The 17,683-nt window shown below is 37.2% G+C and overlaps 1 protein-coding gene across 3 annotated transcripts in view; it reads left to right on the forward strand.

Annotated features, from left to right (window-relative positions):
- Positions 1-17,683, forward strand: part of ARFGEF2 (ARF guanine nucleotide exchange factor 2) — a 141,060-nt gene that overhangs the window by 36,875 nt on the left and 86,502 nt on the right. For 2 of the 3 annotated variants that reach the window (XM_074210197.1, XM_074210198.1), the window contains exons 4-6: positions 10,722-10,868; positions 12,228-12,407; positions 13,616-13,847. In XM_074210197.1, the coding sequence (XP_074066298.1) occupies positions 10,722-10,868; positions 12,228-12,407; positions 13,616-13,847 (559 nt within the window). The remainder of the gene's footprint in view (positions 1-10,721; positions 10,869-12,227; positions 12,408-13,615; positions 13,848-17,683) is intronic. The other variant, XM_074210199.1, reaches the window with a different exon arrangement.

The raw sequence follows: 17,683 nt of genomic DNA on the forward strand, positions 1-17,683 counted from the left end.
GGATAGAAGATAAGTACGAAGTTTCAATCTGTCCTATAAAATAAATAATCTTCTAAACAATTGGGCAACTCTTTGAGAAACAGGTAGGCCGGGGCCAAGATGGGGACAGGAAAAGAGCCTCTCCTAGGTATTCTCTCCATATTATTTCAAAAATCTTAAAATTATGACTCTTAACTAAATTTTCTAGAGAAAGAACCCATAAAAAGATCCAGTGAGGCAATTCTCCAAACCATGGTAACCTGGAAAATAGTGGAAAGGCTCTGCTCCATGGGGTTAGAGGTGCTTCCTGCCAGAGTAAAGAAATGTCACCCTCCTGGAGGTCCCAGAGCATCTGAGAGCCAGGGCTCACGGCAGCAGGGGCAGTTTCCTGACTTACACACTGGCAAGCACCAGACATAATTGGGGCAATCAGTGGGGGGACCTCTGCCAGAGCAAGACCACGAAGCCCAGGTCCTCAGGGCAGGTGCAGCAGTCCACAGTGGCCCCATAGCAGCCCAGATCCAGGAACCGGAAGCAGAAGCAGTCGTGGAGCCTGTAAGCAGGAGAGGAGTTATTAAGTAGGAGCCCACAGGCAATTGAGCCTTGAGTGCTCCACCTACCTGAAGGTAGGGGCCTGGGGGCATGGAGAGAGACTTCAGCAGGCTGTCCTCTGTACCTGCCCCCCATTAAACAGAGCCCCCCACCACAGCCCCGTGGCAGAGGGGTGTGCTTGTGGTAATTCACAGACCAGGAGGGAAGTCAGAGCTTCACACACTGAGATCCTTAGCGGGGGGGGGGGGGGGGGGGTGTCACATTAATACTCAAAAGCTCAGGAAGCACCCCAAAACCAGGCACAGGCTGGAGAAGTGAGTAAACAGAGAAAAAAGAGGAACACCATTGAGAAATACATTGTCTTTGACCCCATGAGGGATCAAAATACTCAATTTGAAGATGAGGAAGTACAAGATTCTGCATCTAAAGACTCCAAGAAAAACAGAAATTCAGCTCAGTCTTATGATAGAGCTCAAAAATGATTTTGAAAATCAAGTAAGGGAGATAGGGGAAGAATTGGGAAAAGAAATGAGAAAGATGCAGGAACAACATGAAAAAGAAGTTAGCAGCTTAGTCAATGAGATCCAAAAAAATGCTGCAGAAAATAACATGTTAAAAACCAACTTAGGTCAAATGGATAAAACAGTTCAAAAAATTATTGAGAAGAATGCTTTAAAAAGCACAATTGGCCAGAAGGAAAAAGAGATAAGAAAGTTCTCTGAGGAAAACCAATCATTCAGATGTGGAAGCTGCTTTTGTGAGAAATCAAGTCACAATACTTCAAAACCAAAAGAATGAAAAATTAGACTAAAATGTGAAACATCTCATTGAAAAAAACAGTGATATGGACAACAGATTCAGGAAAGATAATTTAAAAATTATTGGAATAACTGAAAGTCATGACCAGGAAAGGAGCCTTGACATCATTTTTGAAGAATTCCTACAGGAAAATTGCCCAGATATCCTAGAAGCAGAGGGAAAAATAGAAATTGAGAGAATCCACCTATCTCCCCTGGAAAGAGATCCAAAAAAAATAACCCCCAGGAATATTATAGCCAAGTTCCAGAACTCCCGAGTCAAAGAGAAAATACTACAAACTGCCAGAAGAACACAATTCAAATATTGTGGAGCTGCAGTCAGCAGCATCTATATTAAGGGCTCATATTACATGCAACAATATTATAGAAGGCAAAAGAGCTTGAATGCTACTGAGAATCAACTACCCAGCAAAACTGAACATCCTCTTCCAGGGAAAAAGATGGACTTTAAGTGAACCAGACAAATTTCAATTGTTCCTGTTGAAAGAACCAGAGCTGAACAGAAAGTTTGACCTTCAAATACAGGACTCAGATGTAGCATAGAGAGTAGAGGAGAAGGGGCAAATATGAGGGACTTAATGATGATGAACTACATATTCCTGCATAGAAAAATGATAACTGATAATACTCATATGAACCTTCTCATTTAATAGAGCAGGTAGAAGGAGCTTTTATAGATGAAGCACAGGAGAGAGTTGAATTTGAAGATATAATATATTGTAAAAATGGAGTCAATGGCTAAAAGGGAACTGTGGGAGTAAGGAAAAGGAGAGGTGGAATAGGCTAAGATATTTCTTGTAAGATTTTTTGCTATTGCAATGATATGGAAGGGGGGGGGAAGGTGAGGGGGAATGAAGGAATCTTCCCTCTCATCAGTGGTGGCTTTGGAAAGGAAACAGCATATATAATCAATGGATTATAGACATCTAGAGTAAAAAGGAGAGCAGGGGGAAGGGGAGGGTTGTGAATGATGGAGGAGAGGGTGTATCATGCAGGAGAGTGATCAGATATGACACATTTTCTTTTTTACTTCTTGAAAGGGGTTGGGATTGGGTGGCCTGTCTGGGATCACAGGGCTGGGTGGTTTCTGGGTCTTGGGGCAATATGTGAGCTCGGTGCCTCTTGGCCCCAGGGCTGGTAATCAGTTTGCTGTGCCACTCAGCTACCCTGCAGCACATTTTAGAAGAGGGATAGAGTGAAAGGAGAGAGAAAATGTATGGTAGTGGGGAGGTATGAATGGAGGGAGTTGCAATCAGCAACTACAATGGTGGAGAAATGTGGAGGTTGCTTTTGTGATGGACTTATCATAAAGAATGTGATCCACCCGAGACAGAGCTGGTAGTGTTGGAACACAGACTGAAGCACAACTTTTTCCCTCTTTCCTTTACTTTATTTTTCATGAGGGTCTATATTTTTTGGGGGGAGGGGGTATTATTTTACTCTTAAACAAGAATATTTTAGTATTGTATAAAAATCATTTGTACAAAAATAAAAATTAAAAAAAAACAGAAGTAGGTCAGTGGAACAAATTGGATGTACAGCATACAGAAGAAAATGGGCACTGTAACCTAGTGTTGATAAATCCAAAGATTCCAGTTTTGGGGGCAAGAATTTGCTAATTAAAATTGTGAGAAAATTTGAAAGTAGTCTCACAGAAAATAGGCATAGACAAGTCTAACGCCATAGACTAAGATAATATCCAGATGGATATGTGAATTAAATATTGTGTTATATCTTAGGCAAATCAGCAGAAGAAAGCATCTTTTGGAATTATATGGCCTGGAGAAAAGTTCATGATGAAATGAGATAGCATCCACAGAAAATAAAATGGACAATTTTGGATATATATAACATTTAAAAGGTATTGCACAGATGAATCCATTAGAACCAAGATTAAAAAGGAAACAATTACCTAGGAAAAATCTTTGCTGCACTTATTCTGAAAATGTTGTTTCCAATATACATAATGAAAATTGATATGAATAAGAACTTCAGTTGGTAAATAATTTAAGGATATGAATAAACAGTTCTCTAGGGAAATACATTCAAGCCAAATGAAAAATAGTGAAATGCAAATGAAAGGAACTCTTAGATTCAACATCATACCCCTAAGATTGGCAAAGCTGATTAAAGAGGGAAATGGCAAATGCTAGAGGAGTTATGGGAAAGCAGCTTCTTTCTAGTACAGTGGTATTAAACTCAAAATATACATGGGAGCAATTAAACCACATATAATGATATCCTTGGGCTACATATTAACTTAGAAAACCACACATTAATATCTGTATTTCATTGTATTTTATTTTGTCAAATATTTCTCAGTTATATTTTAATTTAATTCAGTCCACATTCAGGAGTCTTTTCAGACATATTTGATATCCCTCCTCTGCTGGTGGAACTGTGAATTGATCTAGTCATTCCAGAAAGCAATTTGGAACAATGCTCAGAAGTTACACAACTATTCATACCCTATAAGTCATCTTTACTATGACTTGTTTTGTATTACAAAAAAATTTCAAAGAAAGAAAAAGGACCTATTTGTACACTATTATTTATGATGGCTCTTTTAGCAAACTAAGGAGATAACCACTTCAGGGAATGACTTATATTAATGTAAATTATGGCAGAAGATACTATTGTGCCTTAAAGATGATGAAAAGGACACTTTTAGAGAAAAAAAGGAAGAATTAAATGAAGAATAAAGTGAGCAGAACTAGGAGAACAATATATGCAATAATTACAGCATTGAAGATACAAACAAATTTGAAGAAATCAAATGAGCAACTGATTCCAGAAAACAAGACCAGTTCAGGAATTTGTTTTTTTACTTGAATCTTTTTTTTTTGGTGTGTCTTCTTCACCTTCCCCCAATAGTGAAGAATGGTGGGAGGAAAGGAAAATAAATCCTTGTTAATTGAAAAAAAATTAATCTGAAGAAATTTGAAGTGGCAGCTTAGGCCCAAAAAAGAAATTTTGGTAAAATTTGGTGTACTTACATGGAACTTTTATTACTCATTCCCTTTCTTAATGATATTAGGAATCATTTTATCTCAAGTATATCCATAGAATCTTAGTGCTAGAAAGAACTTGGCATATTTTATAAATTAGAGAACTAAGGCTCAGAAACATTAAATGATTTGGTCAAGGTCACAGCCAGTAAATTGTAGAGCCAAGAGTAAAATCCACATCTTGTAATGTCTCTAAAAATATCATTATACAAAAAAACCTCAATAAAAGTGCTAGTTTAATACCTTCTTAAGATACAAGAAATGAATCTCAATTCCTTAAAACAATACCAGTAGAATACAAACTAGTAGATTCTGCCAAAATACCATAAATATGGTCCCAGAGATATTTGTCATTTGAAGAGCAACTTAGCTAATGAAACTCTAGAGAATCATAACTTGTTAAGTTCATCTACCTAATTGTAGAATAGTTTTTCTCTGAATCAATAGAAGGGCTAACAGAATGGTGAAATTTTTAAATTTAAGAGTTGATCAAGAAACAGAAAGGTGATACTGATGGAATTCACCAATCTTTAAGTTATCAGTATTTAAAGAAATTAACTGAGTGACTCCTAGAGAATCTCTACAATGTGTAACTATTTAAAAATCGATGGCAAGTTCTTTAATAAAAAAAAGTAACTCCAAAATCAGAATCCTTGTTATTCATAAATTCTAATTCTTTTACTGTTTCCCTTTATGAGTTTATCAATAAAGGAAGAATTCTCTAGTATCCTGCTTTAGTTCATCTTTTATTCCTTATGGAACAACTTATTTCTGTAAAATTCTTCTAAAGCATTGGTGTAGAAAAGTGATACAACTTATTCCTTCATATTAGAACAAATATTTCTTGTTTTAATGGAACCCCACAAAATTTTAATTTGGAGATTATAAATTTGAAAACATAATTTTAATTCATGGCAGCCCTGTTTGTGGTGGCAAAGAATTGGAAATCAAGTAAATGTCCTTCAATTGGGGAATGACTTAGCAAACTGTGGTATACGTATGTCATGGAACACAATTGTTCTATTAGAAACCAGGAGGGACAGGAATTCTGGGAAGCCTGGAGAGATTTGCCTGAACTGATGCTGAGTGAGATGAGCAGAACCAGAAAAACACTATACCTTAACAGCAGCATGGGGGTGATGATCAACCTTGATGGACTTGCTCATTCTATCAGTGCAACAATCAGGGACAATTTTGGGCTGTCTGCAATGGAGAATACCATCTGTATCCAGATAAAGAACCATGGAGTCTGAACAAAGTTCAAAGATTTATTCCCTTCAGTTTAGGAAAAAAACAGATATCTTATTGTCTGATCTTGTTATCTCTTATACTTCTTATGTCTTCCTTAAGGATATGATTTCTCTCTCATCACACTCAATTTGGATCAATGTACAACAAACATGAAAACAAAGTAAACTGTCAAATTGCTTTCTGTGTCAAGGTGCGGGAAGGGAAGTAAGATTGGGGGAAAATTGTAAAACTCAAAATAAATAAAATCTTTAATAAATAAATTAAAAAAAGAAAACATAATTGATCAAACAACTTAATCTTTTTATGTTTTTTTTTTTTTTTTTGCAAGGCAAACAGGGTTAAGTGGCTTGCCCAAGGCCACACATCTAGGTAATTATTAAGTATCTGAGACTGGATTTGTACCCAGGTACTCCTGGCTCCAGGGCCAGCGCTTTATCCACTACGCCACCTAGCCGCCCCTTAACTTAATCTGCTGACTTTGTCAATAGTCCTTAGTGCCCTCTTGTAATTGGAGTATGATATTTGTGAGGGAGGTGTTGTAGAATGGATGTTTGACTTCTGTGAGTATGTAACCACACTAGAATTTTTTAGTTAATATTCAAAGTACTGTTTTTCATAGGACTAACAGTTTTATGATGATTGATTGTGGTAGAGGATATACTAGGTACTTCTAGGAATACAGAATAAAGATAAATTTTTCCTTTACTTTGATGTTGAAAAGGGGTTCAAATATTAACTGGTAGAGCCTGGGAAAAATCATTCTATAACAAAAGTAACTCAAATTTTTATGATCCCTAAGGGTTTATAAAGCACTTTTCCCCTTTCACCTCTGTGAGGGAGGTGGTACATGTATTATCCTCATTTTACCAATGAGGAAACAGATTTGAGAAATTAACAGACTTGTCCGTGGTCCTTATACTTGTTGGAACCAGATTCAAACCTATGTCTCCAAATTCTCCATTCTATTGCTCTTTCTTCTCTACCACATGAATAGTGGGAGCAAAGTTTCAGAGTTGGGAGGATGGAAAAACTTTTAAGCTGACCTATAATATGCTTTGAAAGGAGTAAAGGGGGATAATCTGAAAAAAATTTGGCAGTATCAGTTTCTGAATTTCTTTGAACACCAAATAGCTTAAGGGAGTTTGAACTTTAATAAGGAGTAGGGAATCACTGAAGGTTTTTTGAGTTCTGGGATAGGTGTTTGTACTTGAATTTGGAGGGTGAATCTGGCAGTATATGGAGGATAAATTAGAGGAAGATTTACTTCCTCTTGGATACTTATTGTGGCATTGTAGCAGTAGTCCCCTTAGGATGTAATGAGGTTCTGATTTAGGGTGGTGGTTATTGGTAGTAGAACGGAAAGATTTAGTTCCCCCCCCAAAAAAAAACCCCTTTATTTTATCTTTTTACCAAATGCTTTCATTTTATTTTATTTTATTTTCCCCCGGTTACATGCAAAAACAAGTTACGACATTGACTTTTAAAATGTTGAGTTCTGAATTCTCTCCCTTCTACTATATTTCCCCTCATTGAGAAAGAAAATTATTTGATATAGGTTAAAATGTATAGTCATGAATAACATTATCATAATAGTCATGTTTCGTCCAAAGTGAAACCTCAAGGGAAAAAAAAAGTATGCTTTCCTCTTCAATGAATCACTGTTTTCAGACACCCTCAAGCTCTGTCTTTGGGTTGGATAGTATTCTTTTGAAGTCCTTCAGAGTTCTTTTGGGTCACAACATTGCTCAGAAAAGTCTGACATTGCTGTTAACATTGCTTTTACTTAGTGTATAGTACATTTCCCATCGCATCTGCTCATGTAAGTTTTTTTACTGAGAGCATCCTGTTCTTCATTTCCCATACCACATAGTCACATACCACAGTTTGTTCAGTCATTCCCCAACCAGTAGACATCTCCTCAATTTCCAGTACCCTACCACCAGGAGAGAGCTACTCAAAATAACCTTATACATAATGCTCCTTTTACTGGATTATAGACCTGGATAGGCGTGGTTTAGGCATATTTCCAAATTGCTCTACTGAATTGTTGAATCATTTCACAGCTCCTTCAACAGTACATTAATGTCTCATTTTCCTTACATCCTTTCCAACATCTGTCATTTTTTCTTTCTGACCTATTAGTCAACCCAATAAGTATAATAAGGTAGTACCCCAGAATTGTTCCAACTTGCATTTCTCCTATCAGTGTTGAGTTAGGATTTTTTTAAAAAAAGTTTTAAATAGATAGCATTGATAAACTCATCTGAAAACTATTCATATCTTTTGATCATTTATTGGAGAATGGCTCTTAGATTTTATAAATTTGATTCAGTTCTTTATATTTGAGAAATTAGGTCTTTATCAGAGAAACATTTCAGTATTTTTCCCAATTACTGTTGCTAACTGTATTTTCCTCCATCCTGTTCCCCCACCCCCAATTTATTCTATTCTCTCTCTTCTTTCACTCTGTTCCTTCTCACAAGTGTTTTGTATCTGACCCCCCTCCCACCATCTTTCCTTCCTTCTATCACCTATCCTCCTCATACCCCCCCATTCCCCACCTCTGTCTCCTTTTCCTCATCCCTTTCCTTTCCTACTTTTATCTCGGGTAAAATAGATATTATACTCATTTGAGAGTGTGAGCCAAAGGCAAGGAGAGAAAGGCTTACCAGATGCTTTTGTAAGTTTGAGTCGTGATCTTATTTATATACTCAGTGAAACTCAATTGGAGCATTAGAGGCCATCTGCCCCAATCCACTTGAATAGGAGTCCTTGCTGTAACATTATCCTTAGACTTTGGATGGCTATGAGCTGTGAAAGTAAGGAGAAGCAGCCTTCTTTGTTCCTTTATGCCTTTCCTTCATTTAAAAAAATTTTTAAATTCAGAATTCAGAAGAATTGACCGAGAAACAGAACGGTGAAATTGATGTTTTCTTCAGTGGGTTGGATAACTTAGGATGCAAGCCACTCATATTCTTTTGCCTTGGAAAACTTACATTTCAGCTTTCTCAATAACTTAACTGGTTTTATGAAAGACCCTGTGTAGGATGATTGACTTGGAATTTTCTTCTTAAGAGTCCAGCTCTTTATCTACTTGCTCCTTGGTATCATCAGAGAACCAGAGATTAAATGTAGGAATGAATGAATCTTTACCATAATTTTAGAGCCAGTGGGTAATAGTTATAGGGAGACAAATTTTAATGCAATAATAATAGGTGATCAAATCTCACTCAGTGCTGGGTGTGTAAAGAGCTACCCTTCAATAAACCATGTAGCAAACTGCCTTTTTACAAAGCTTGCAAATTTTCTAACACTGAAGGAATATAATACTCCTAGAGCTGACCCGGGACATTGGAGGACACCTAGCTATAGACCAGGAACTGTAGAGTGATGGAGATGCAGACAGATTCCTGTCTTTAAAGACATATATATAAGCTTCATACAGGAGGTGGCATTTCATTTGAGCCTTGCAGGAAAACTGGATTATAAGAGGTGAATATGAGGAGGGAATGCATGCCACTGTTGGAAAGTTATGGAGACAGGAGCTAAGAAAGTGAAGATAGAGAAGTGGAAAGGTTCTAAGACAGCCTGGGAAATCCAGGTGTGATTTGCGTGATTAGCTAGTGAGGGGATGGTTAGGCAAGTACCTAAAACAGGAATCCCATCCGTCATATTGTGAATGAAGCTTTTGCATGAAAACCGTCAGAAGTGAGCAACTCATCACTAGGGTCAATGGAATGAAGGAGGTGTATGTGAGAAATGTTCTGGAATCAGTCCATTGGCAATTATATTTTGGGGTTTTAATTATTTCCATCATCATTAAAGTTTTTCATCATCATGCCTCTTTATAATTTTTGCTCATTGTCCTGGTTTGTTTTCTAGAGCAATCAGAGCAACTTTAATGAATCATCTTTTGACTTGACAGTTAGCATGTCCTTCCCTAAATTTTCTCTTCTTCAAGTTAGTCATCCTCAGATCCTTTAACTCATATTTAGATAGCATTATTTGTTATGTAATATGTTACATCCTCGTTGCCTTTTTAAAATGAACTATAACTTGTAAATACCTTTTCTAAAGTATAGGGCCAGAACTAGACAGTACTGTGGATGGTAGATGTGGCATCATCTTCCTTGTTCTGGATACTGTACTACTCTTAATGAAGTCCAAGTCCAATGAGTTAACTTTTTGAAGCAGTAGTAACAGATGTCCAGTGTCCAAATAGAATTGGAAAGTCATTCTTTCCTTTAACACACACACACACACACACACACACACACACACACACACACACACCCCAAGGGAATTAAAATCCCACTGGATGGAAGTTGAGTAGTACATTATTTAAATCATCCTCTGTTAGTCAGGTATGGTACTACTTCTTCCAAAAGTCTTGCTTTCTGCTGTTTTCCCTTTACTAATCTGCTATCTGTTCTTCTCAAATGGAAAAATTTTCATAGCTTAGTAAGAAATTTTAGTACCTTGTAGTTTATCATTTACCTGGATTTAGTGCTATAGTTCAGTTTTGCACTCTATAGCATTAGAAATTAATCTTCATTGGGTTGCCTATGGAAAAATGACACAAGGGTGTATGGACACTTGTTAAGGAGAATACCTTTTTTTGCAGTCTTTTGTTGAGAAATTATAGGCCATGTATGGCTAAAAGTATTACAGATAGAAGCAATCAATTTCTGAAAGACCATCTTCTATACAAATCATTTCCTGATACAAATTTCAGAATTTTTCATAATGAATTTTTATGTTGTATTATATTACTTTGACAATCAAAGAAATAGACTCTAGTCATCCAGGCAAAAACAGGGTGGATTTGATCTCAGGGGTGACAGATTTTATATGATAATGATTCTAGTCTTGTTCCTTGGGAATCTATTTCAGTGAGATTAGTGAGAAATGGAAGTTAAAGACCTTGAATATTGGTTCTGTATTTCCCTATATCTATTCAGATATAAGAAACTTCTCGTGTGTGTGTATAAAACGTGTGTATTTTATATATATATATATATATACATATATATATATATATATATAGTACATGTACAGATTATATGTACAGCTATATGTGTATGTGTATTATGTATTTTCTCTTTGTATTTAGAAACTCATCGCATATGGGCACATTACTGGAAATGCTCCAGACAGTGGAGCCCCTGGAAAACGCCTGATTGACCGGATAGTTGAAACTGTTTGCAATTGTTTCCAGGGCCCTCAGACTGATGAAGGGGTGCAATTACAAATAATTAAGGTATTTATTTGCTTGCTTGCTTAGGTTCTTAAATGAGCATGCTATTTTCATTGAGAGTTTGGATTTTTAATTCACCAAGTAGTTGGCTTAGTTAGAAGAAAGTAAATTAGGTGCTAAACTGAAACAGAAGGATTCAGTATTACTTATACCGTTGTGCCCTTTAAATTGTTAAACACTATAATTTCTCAGTGTGCTATTTAACTCAATTCAGTTATTCAACAGCATTTATTAAGCATATGTGTGGAATAAGATCCTGCTTGCTAGGTATAAAGTTTACATAAGGCATAACAACCCTCATGGAATTATATTAAGACATGTATGTGAATAATTATAATACATAATATTAAATTATAGATGTAGGCATAAAACAGTACTATCTAAAGGTACACAAGGGATGGTAATTATTTAATAAGAAAAGTGAAATCAGGATTTTTGTTTTGTTTTAAAACTTAATAGCCCCACTAGGACAAATTAAAATTAGTCTATGAATTAAGGATTTTGGAGCAGCTTCTCTTGTCTATTTTCTTTGAGAGACTTACTTTCCAGTCTACCATTTCTCAAGGGGCACTTATCAGTAATACCCCATTTTCCTGCCCTCCATTTTTATTGCTGTTATGGTTTATTATACAACATTAACAACATTACCATTAGTTGATTGCAAATAGTTTCAGAGATTGGTGTGCTGAGATTTAAAATGTTTTGCTCTGTAAGGAAAGATCTAGTAATAGACCATAACTGTTATGCTTCTTCTTGAGCTAGGGTTCCAAACTTAAAGGACTTGCACATATTATTAAAAATATTTTGATGATGTCTGTCAGTGTAATACTTTCCTTGGTAATCCTATATATTTGAAGATTATTCTGAAAAGTTACACAAGATAACCAAAGGCGTCTATGCCACACAAAAAGTTTAAAAATCATTGCTGTAAGCCTAAACAAGAAATGAAAGAAACATTTGTGGAAAATGGGATAACTGACTTCCCTTGCAAGGGATGTGCCTATTTTGTGATTGATAATAGATTAACTCAGTTGTGTAGAATTTTAGCTTCTAGGTGGAGGGTTTGTTTAACACTTAATCTTGTGTGTATTTAATAAAAGTGTACAATTGGAAATTCAGTTATATTTAAGTTCAGTTAAATTTTAATTTATAATTCTAAAAGATTTTGTCATAATGGATTTAATGAGTGCAAACTGAATACTGTCACTGAAAATAGTTCAGATCCCTGATTAACCATCTTTTTTCTTGTTCTCTTCTCAAAAAAATTTTAAAATGGTAAGGAAATGGGTTTACCTTTTAGAGACCCTCAGTATATGGCACAAAGTATAAATCAGTGGAAATTGTGTGTATTTTCTATTTTAGGCACTTCTTACTGCAGTGACTTCCCCACACATTGAAATTCATGAAGGCACAATACTTCAGACAGTTAGGACATGTTACAACATCTATCTGGCCAGTAAAAATCTCATTAATCAGACAACTGCCAAGGCAACTCTCACTCAGATGTTGAATGTGATTTTTACCCGAATGGAGAACCAAGCAGTAAGTTATCATTTTAGTTACATAATTAGGGGCTGGTTAGGGGTTCTGTATGTATTGTTTTTGTGTTTATATGCTTTTGTCTGTAAGTCTCTGTGTGTAAACTGTTTGATTTTGGCCTGCATATATGGCCAAGCCTTATGTATTGCACCACTATCATTTTTCTCTTATAGAGATTCCTTTGCCCCTACTGGTGAAACACAGATGGCCAATTAGTTTTTATTTTTATACGTGTCTAATGTATTGAATTATTTTACTTATCTTTGTTATCAGTGGAAAGGTTTTATGAGTAGTGAGGAAAAGTGGAAAGTTACCTTGATGTTAGTTGGAGAGGAAAAAAGACCTTTCATTATAAGCTTGCTGTACAAGCTGTATCAGCTTGCTTGTCCTTAAAAACTTTCTGGTTTTGCTGAAACCAGTAAGAAGAGACTTAAAGATAGACTAGGATGTGTATTCTTAATATCTTAATAGTAATAATTCATATTTACAAAGTGCTTCCATTTCATTTATCTGGGAGGAAGATGGCATCTAGATTGTTATCCCATTTTACTGAGGCCAAAATATGGAATCTCAAGCTTAAGGTTGTATCACTAGTAGGTGGCAGAATCAAGATTTGGGGTGTTCTGGCTCTACTTGGATCCAGCGCTTTTTGCCTGATTCTCAGGAGCATATAATTTACATACAGGCTTGGTTTATTTGGAGACTTGCAAGTCTGTGAGTTGTTGAGAAAATTTTATTTTCTCTTGTACTTTATTATTTCTGATGATAAATTAAGTACCTACTTTTCCTTTTATTCTAATTATTTCATGCATGCATTCTTTAATTGTCTGACTATATTAAACATACTTTGGGTGAATTATGCTTTCAATAGAATGTTTGATTTTAGGGGGGCAAGGCATTGGGGTTCAGTGATTTGCCCAACATCACACAGGTAATTATTAACTATCTGAGGCTGGATTTGAATTCAGGTCCTCTTGAGACCAGGAGCAATGTTCTGTCCAATGCATCACCCAGCTGCCCCTTTTCACTAGAATGTAAATTAGAATTAGTGTATAAGAGCAGAGAATACTGAATTCAGATGAGGAAGAAAGTACTTCAAAGCTACACATGTGAGTCAGTTGGGAAAGGCTTCATTAAACATGATAAGACATAAAATGAGTTTTTAAAGGAGTTTTTTATCTGGATTGAACCCTGTACTTACTGGCTTTTAGTTACAGGAGGCCAGAGAATTAGAAAAAATGCATTCCAAACCCCAATCTCCTGTGCTTCAGGCTGTGGCCGGATCCCCAAAGTTTAACCAGCTAAAGCACAACCAACTACCAAGCAAAACATCAACTCCTGAAAAAACTGACTTAACGAATGGTGAACACCAGCGGAGAGGCTCTCATGAAGATAGGATAGAAAATGGAGAAGCTCAGCAAGAGGGAGGTCCTGCTTTGTCAGGTATGTCCTAGATTGTCTGCTTGCTAATTGTATTGAAAAGAAACCTTGTATTTGAAGGTAAAATGAGATAACACAGCAATAAACGAAACACTTTAGAATTCAGATAAATATCACCATAACTCATCCTTTATTCTTAACATTCTTCCCTGTTTCATAATTAGTGGCATAAGGAAACTTGGAACACAGAACCTAGGTTAGAGGAAATCCTAGACAGTCAATTTGGGCAATATTTTTAAAGCATCTGTAATGTGTAAGCAATATGCCAAGCACAGATAAATGAGAATCCTTGTTAAGAATCAAGTTGGGAGAATAAAATATACAGAAATAAATGTAATACTTGAAAAATTTGAGGGTGAATGTAATGCTTTTGGCTGAGAGAATCCGTGATTTCATGGAGAGGATGATTGATTTGAACTTTGCGCTTACTTTTCAACCCTTTTTATTTCTCTACTCAAATTAAGTTCTTAAAAATATGTAGTAATTTCTTAAAGACTAAATCTAATGACTTTTTTTAGCTTTCCTCCCTGATCTCTCTGCCTTTCTTGATACATTGAATATTACATCCTAATGAATACCTCTTTCTCTTGAATGATTTTTGTTCCCTTGAATTTTGTGATACTTTTCACTTCTATTTCTCTTACTATTCTTCCTATTCTTTCTTAGTTTTCTTTGCGAGATATTTCTCCATTTCCTGCCACCTTCATGTATGTATTCCCCATGATTTAGTCCTATGTCCTCTATATTCTTTTACTCCATGACCTCAGTTATCTCTGCATTGATGACTTTCTGAGTTACAGTTCAAAATCTGGTGGTCTTCTGGGCATCTATACCTCTTGACATCAGTATGAAGCAGATCTTTTTCTCAGGTTCTTAGGATTTTTTTCTTAAATTGAGTGGAATAATTGATCAAGTTCTTCTTCCCATTTTAATTCCTACATTTGGTGGCAGGCATTTCTCCAGAGAGATGATTCTATGATAAATCAGCATCCATGCTAAGTTAGCAAAAAAAGAATCATATACAAAACTTTGGCAACCAAATAAGATTTATAGAGAGTTATATTTCTTATAGCCAAAAGAGTACTTAGTAGAGAGAGGGGGGGTGGAGCCAAGATGGCGACAAGAGAGGATCATGTCTTAGGCGCTCTCTCATAAAACTTCTAAACTAAGAACTAACTAAATTTTCGAGAGACAGAACCCACAGAGGGACCCAGTGAGGCAGTTCTCCTATTCAAGGTAACCTGGAAAAGAGCAGAAAGGCTCTGCTCCTTGGGGTTGGAGAGGCAACCCATCAGAGGGGTAACCTGCCAGAGCAAAAGAACTTCAGCCTCCCAGAGGCAGTCCCAGGGTGCTGGGAGCCATGACTCACAGCAGCGGGGGAGTTTCCTGACCTATGCCCCAGGGAGCACCAGCCACAACTTGGGGGAACAGCGGGTAGACCTCTGCCAGAGTGAGCATGTGAAGCACAGCTCTCAGGGCACACAGCGAGTAGCATGACCAAGGCAGTCCAGATCCAGGAAACACAAGCAAGCAAGAAGCCCCCAGGGCATGAGCCCATTGAACCTAGGGAGGGGAGTGAAGAGAGAGACTGTGGAGCTCTGTCCTCTGCCTCTGGAACAAGGACTTTGGGGTTCTGACCACATTGAGATCCTGATTGCAGTCTAGCCTCCCCCCCATAGAACATCAGGTCACCCCCCACCTCAGCCCCATGGCAGAGGGGGGCGCTTATGGTCATTCACAGACTAGGAGGGAGGACAGCCTCACACACTGAGATCCTTGTGGGAGTTTCCCAAAAGCTCAGGAAGCACCCCAAAACAGGCTAAGGCTGGAAAAATGAGCAAGCAGAGAAACAAGAGGAATACCATTGAGAAATATTTTGGCTGTGAGCCCAAGAAGGATCAAAACACTCAGTCTGAAGATGAGGAAGCACAGGCTCCTGCATCTAAAGACTCCAGGCAAAACAGAAATTGGGCTCAGGCTATGACAGAGCTCAAAAAAGACTTTGAAAATCAAATGAGGGGGCAGCTAGGTGGCGCAGTAGATAGAGCACTGGCCTTAGAGTCAGGAGTACTCGAGTTCAAATCCGGCCTCAGACACTTAATAATTACCTAGCCATGTGACCTTGGGCAAGCCACTTAACCCCATTGCCTTGCAAAAAACTAAAAAAAAAAAATCAAATGAGGGAGTTAGAAGAAAAACTGGGAAAAGAAATGAGAGAGATACAGGAAAAACATGAAAATGAAGTCAGCAGCTTAGTCAAGGAAATCCAAAAAAATGCTGAAGAAAATAGCATGCTAAAAACCAGCTTAGGTCAAAGGGATAAAAAGTTCAAAAAGTTATTGAGAAGAATGCTTTAAAAAGCAGAATTGGCCAGATGGAAAAAGAGATAAGAAAGCTCTATGAGGAGAATAAATCCTTCAGACAAAGAATAGAACTCACAGAGATTGCTGAATTTACAAGAAATTAGGACTCAATGCTTCAAAACCAAAAGAATGAAAAATTAGAAGAAAATGTGAAACATCTCATTGAAAAAACAACTGATAAGGAAGGCAGATTTAGGAAAGAAAATTTAAAAATTATTGGAATATCTGAAAGTCATGATCAGGAAAAGAGCCTTGACATCATTTTCAAAGAATTCCTACAGGAAAATTGCCCTGATATTCTAGAAGCAGAGGGCAAAATAGAAATGGAGAGAATCCACCATTCCCCTTGAGAAAGAGATCCCAAAAAACCAACCCCCAGGAATATTATAGCCAAGTTCCAGAACTCCCAAGTCAAAGAGAAAATATTACAAGTAGCCAGAAGAACACAATTCAAATACCGTGGAGCTGCAGTCAGGATCACACAGGACTTAGCGGCAACTGCATTAAAAGCTCATAGGGCCTGGAATATAATATACTGGAAGGCAAAAGAGCTTAGAATGCAATTGAGAGTCAACTACCCAGCAAAACTGAATGTCCTCTTCCAGAGAAAAAGATGGACTTTCAATGAACCAGGGGAATTTCAAATGTTCCTGTTGGAATGGCCAGAGCTGAACAGAAGGTTTGATCTTCAAATACAGGAGTCAGGTGAAGCATAGAGAGTTGAAGAGAAGGGGAAAATATGAGGGACTTAATGATGAGCTGTATATATTCCTGTATAGAAAAATGACACTGATAATACTCATGAACCTTCTCAATTAACAGAGCAGGTAGAAGGAGCTTTTATAGATGAAACACAGCAGAAAGCTGAATTTGAAGATAAAATATGGTGTAACAATGGAGTCAATAGAAAAAAGGGAAATGTAATGGGAGAAAGAAAAAGGAGAGGGGGAGAATAGGCCAAGATATTTCATATAATAAGATTTTTCCTTATTACAATGAGCTATTGCAGTGATATGGAAGGGGGGAAGGCAAGGGGGAATGAGGGAGTCTTGTCTCTCATCAGAGGTGGCTAGGAGAGGAAACAGCATATATACTCAATGGGGTATAGGCATCTGGAGTAAGGAGAGAGGAAGGGACAGGGGGAAGGGGTGGGGATGTGAATGAAGGAGTAGAGGATGGACCATGGGGGTTAGTGGTCAGATATAATGCATTGTCTTTTTTACTTCTTGTAAGGGTCTGGGATTGGATGGCCTGTCTGGGACCATAGGGCCAAGGTGGATGCTCCGCCTAAGGGGTAGTATGTGGTCTCGGGGCCTCTTGGCTCCAGGACCAGGGATCTGTCTGCTGTGCCACTCAACTAACCCTACAGCAGAGTCAGTGAAAGGAGAGAGAGAATGTAGTACATGGTAGTGGAGAAGTACGAAAGGAGTGAATTGCGATTAGCAATGACAATGGTGGAAAACTGTGAAAGTAACT

The sequence above is a fragment of the Macrotis lagotis genome, chromosome 1 (genome assembly GCF_037893015.1).
Source record: "Macrotis lagotis isolate mMagLag1 chromosome 1, bilby.v1.9.chrom.fasta, whole genome shotgun sequence".
In the NCBI taxonomy this organism is placed as follows: Eukaryota; Metazoa; Chordata; class Mammalia; order Peramelemorphia; family Peramelidae; genus Macrotis; species Macrotis lagotis.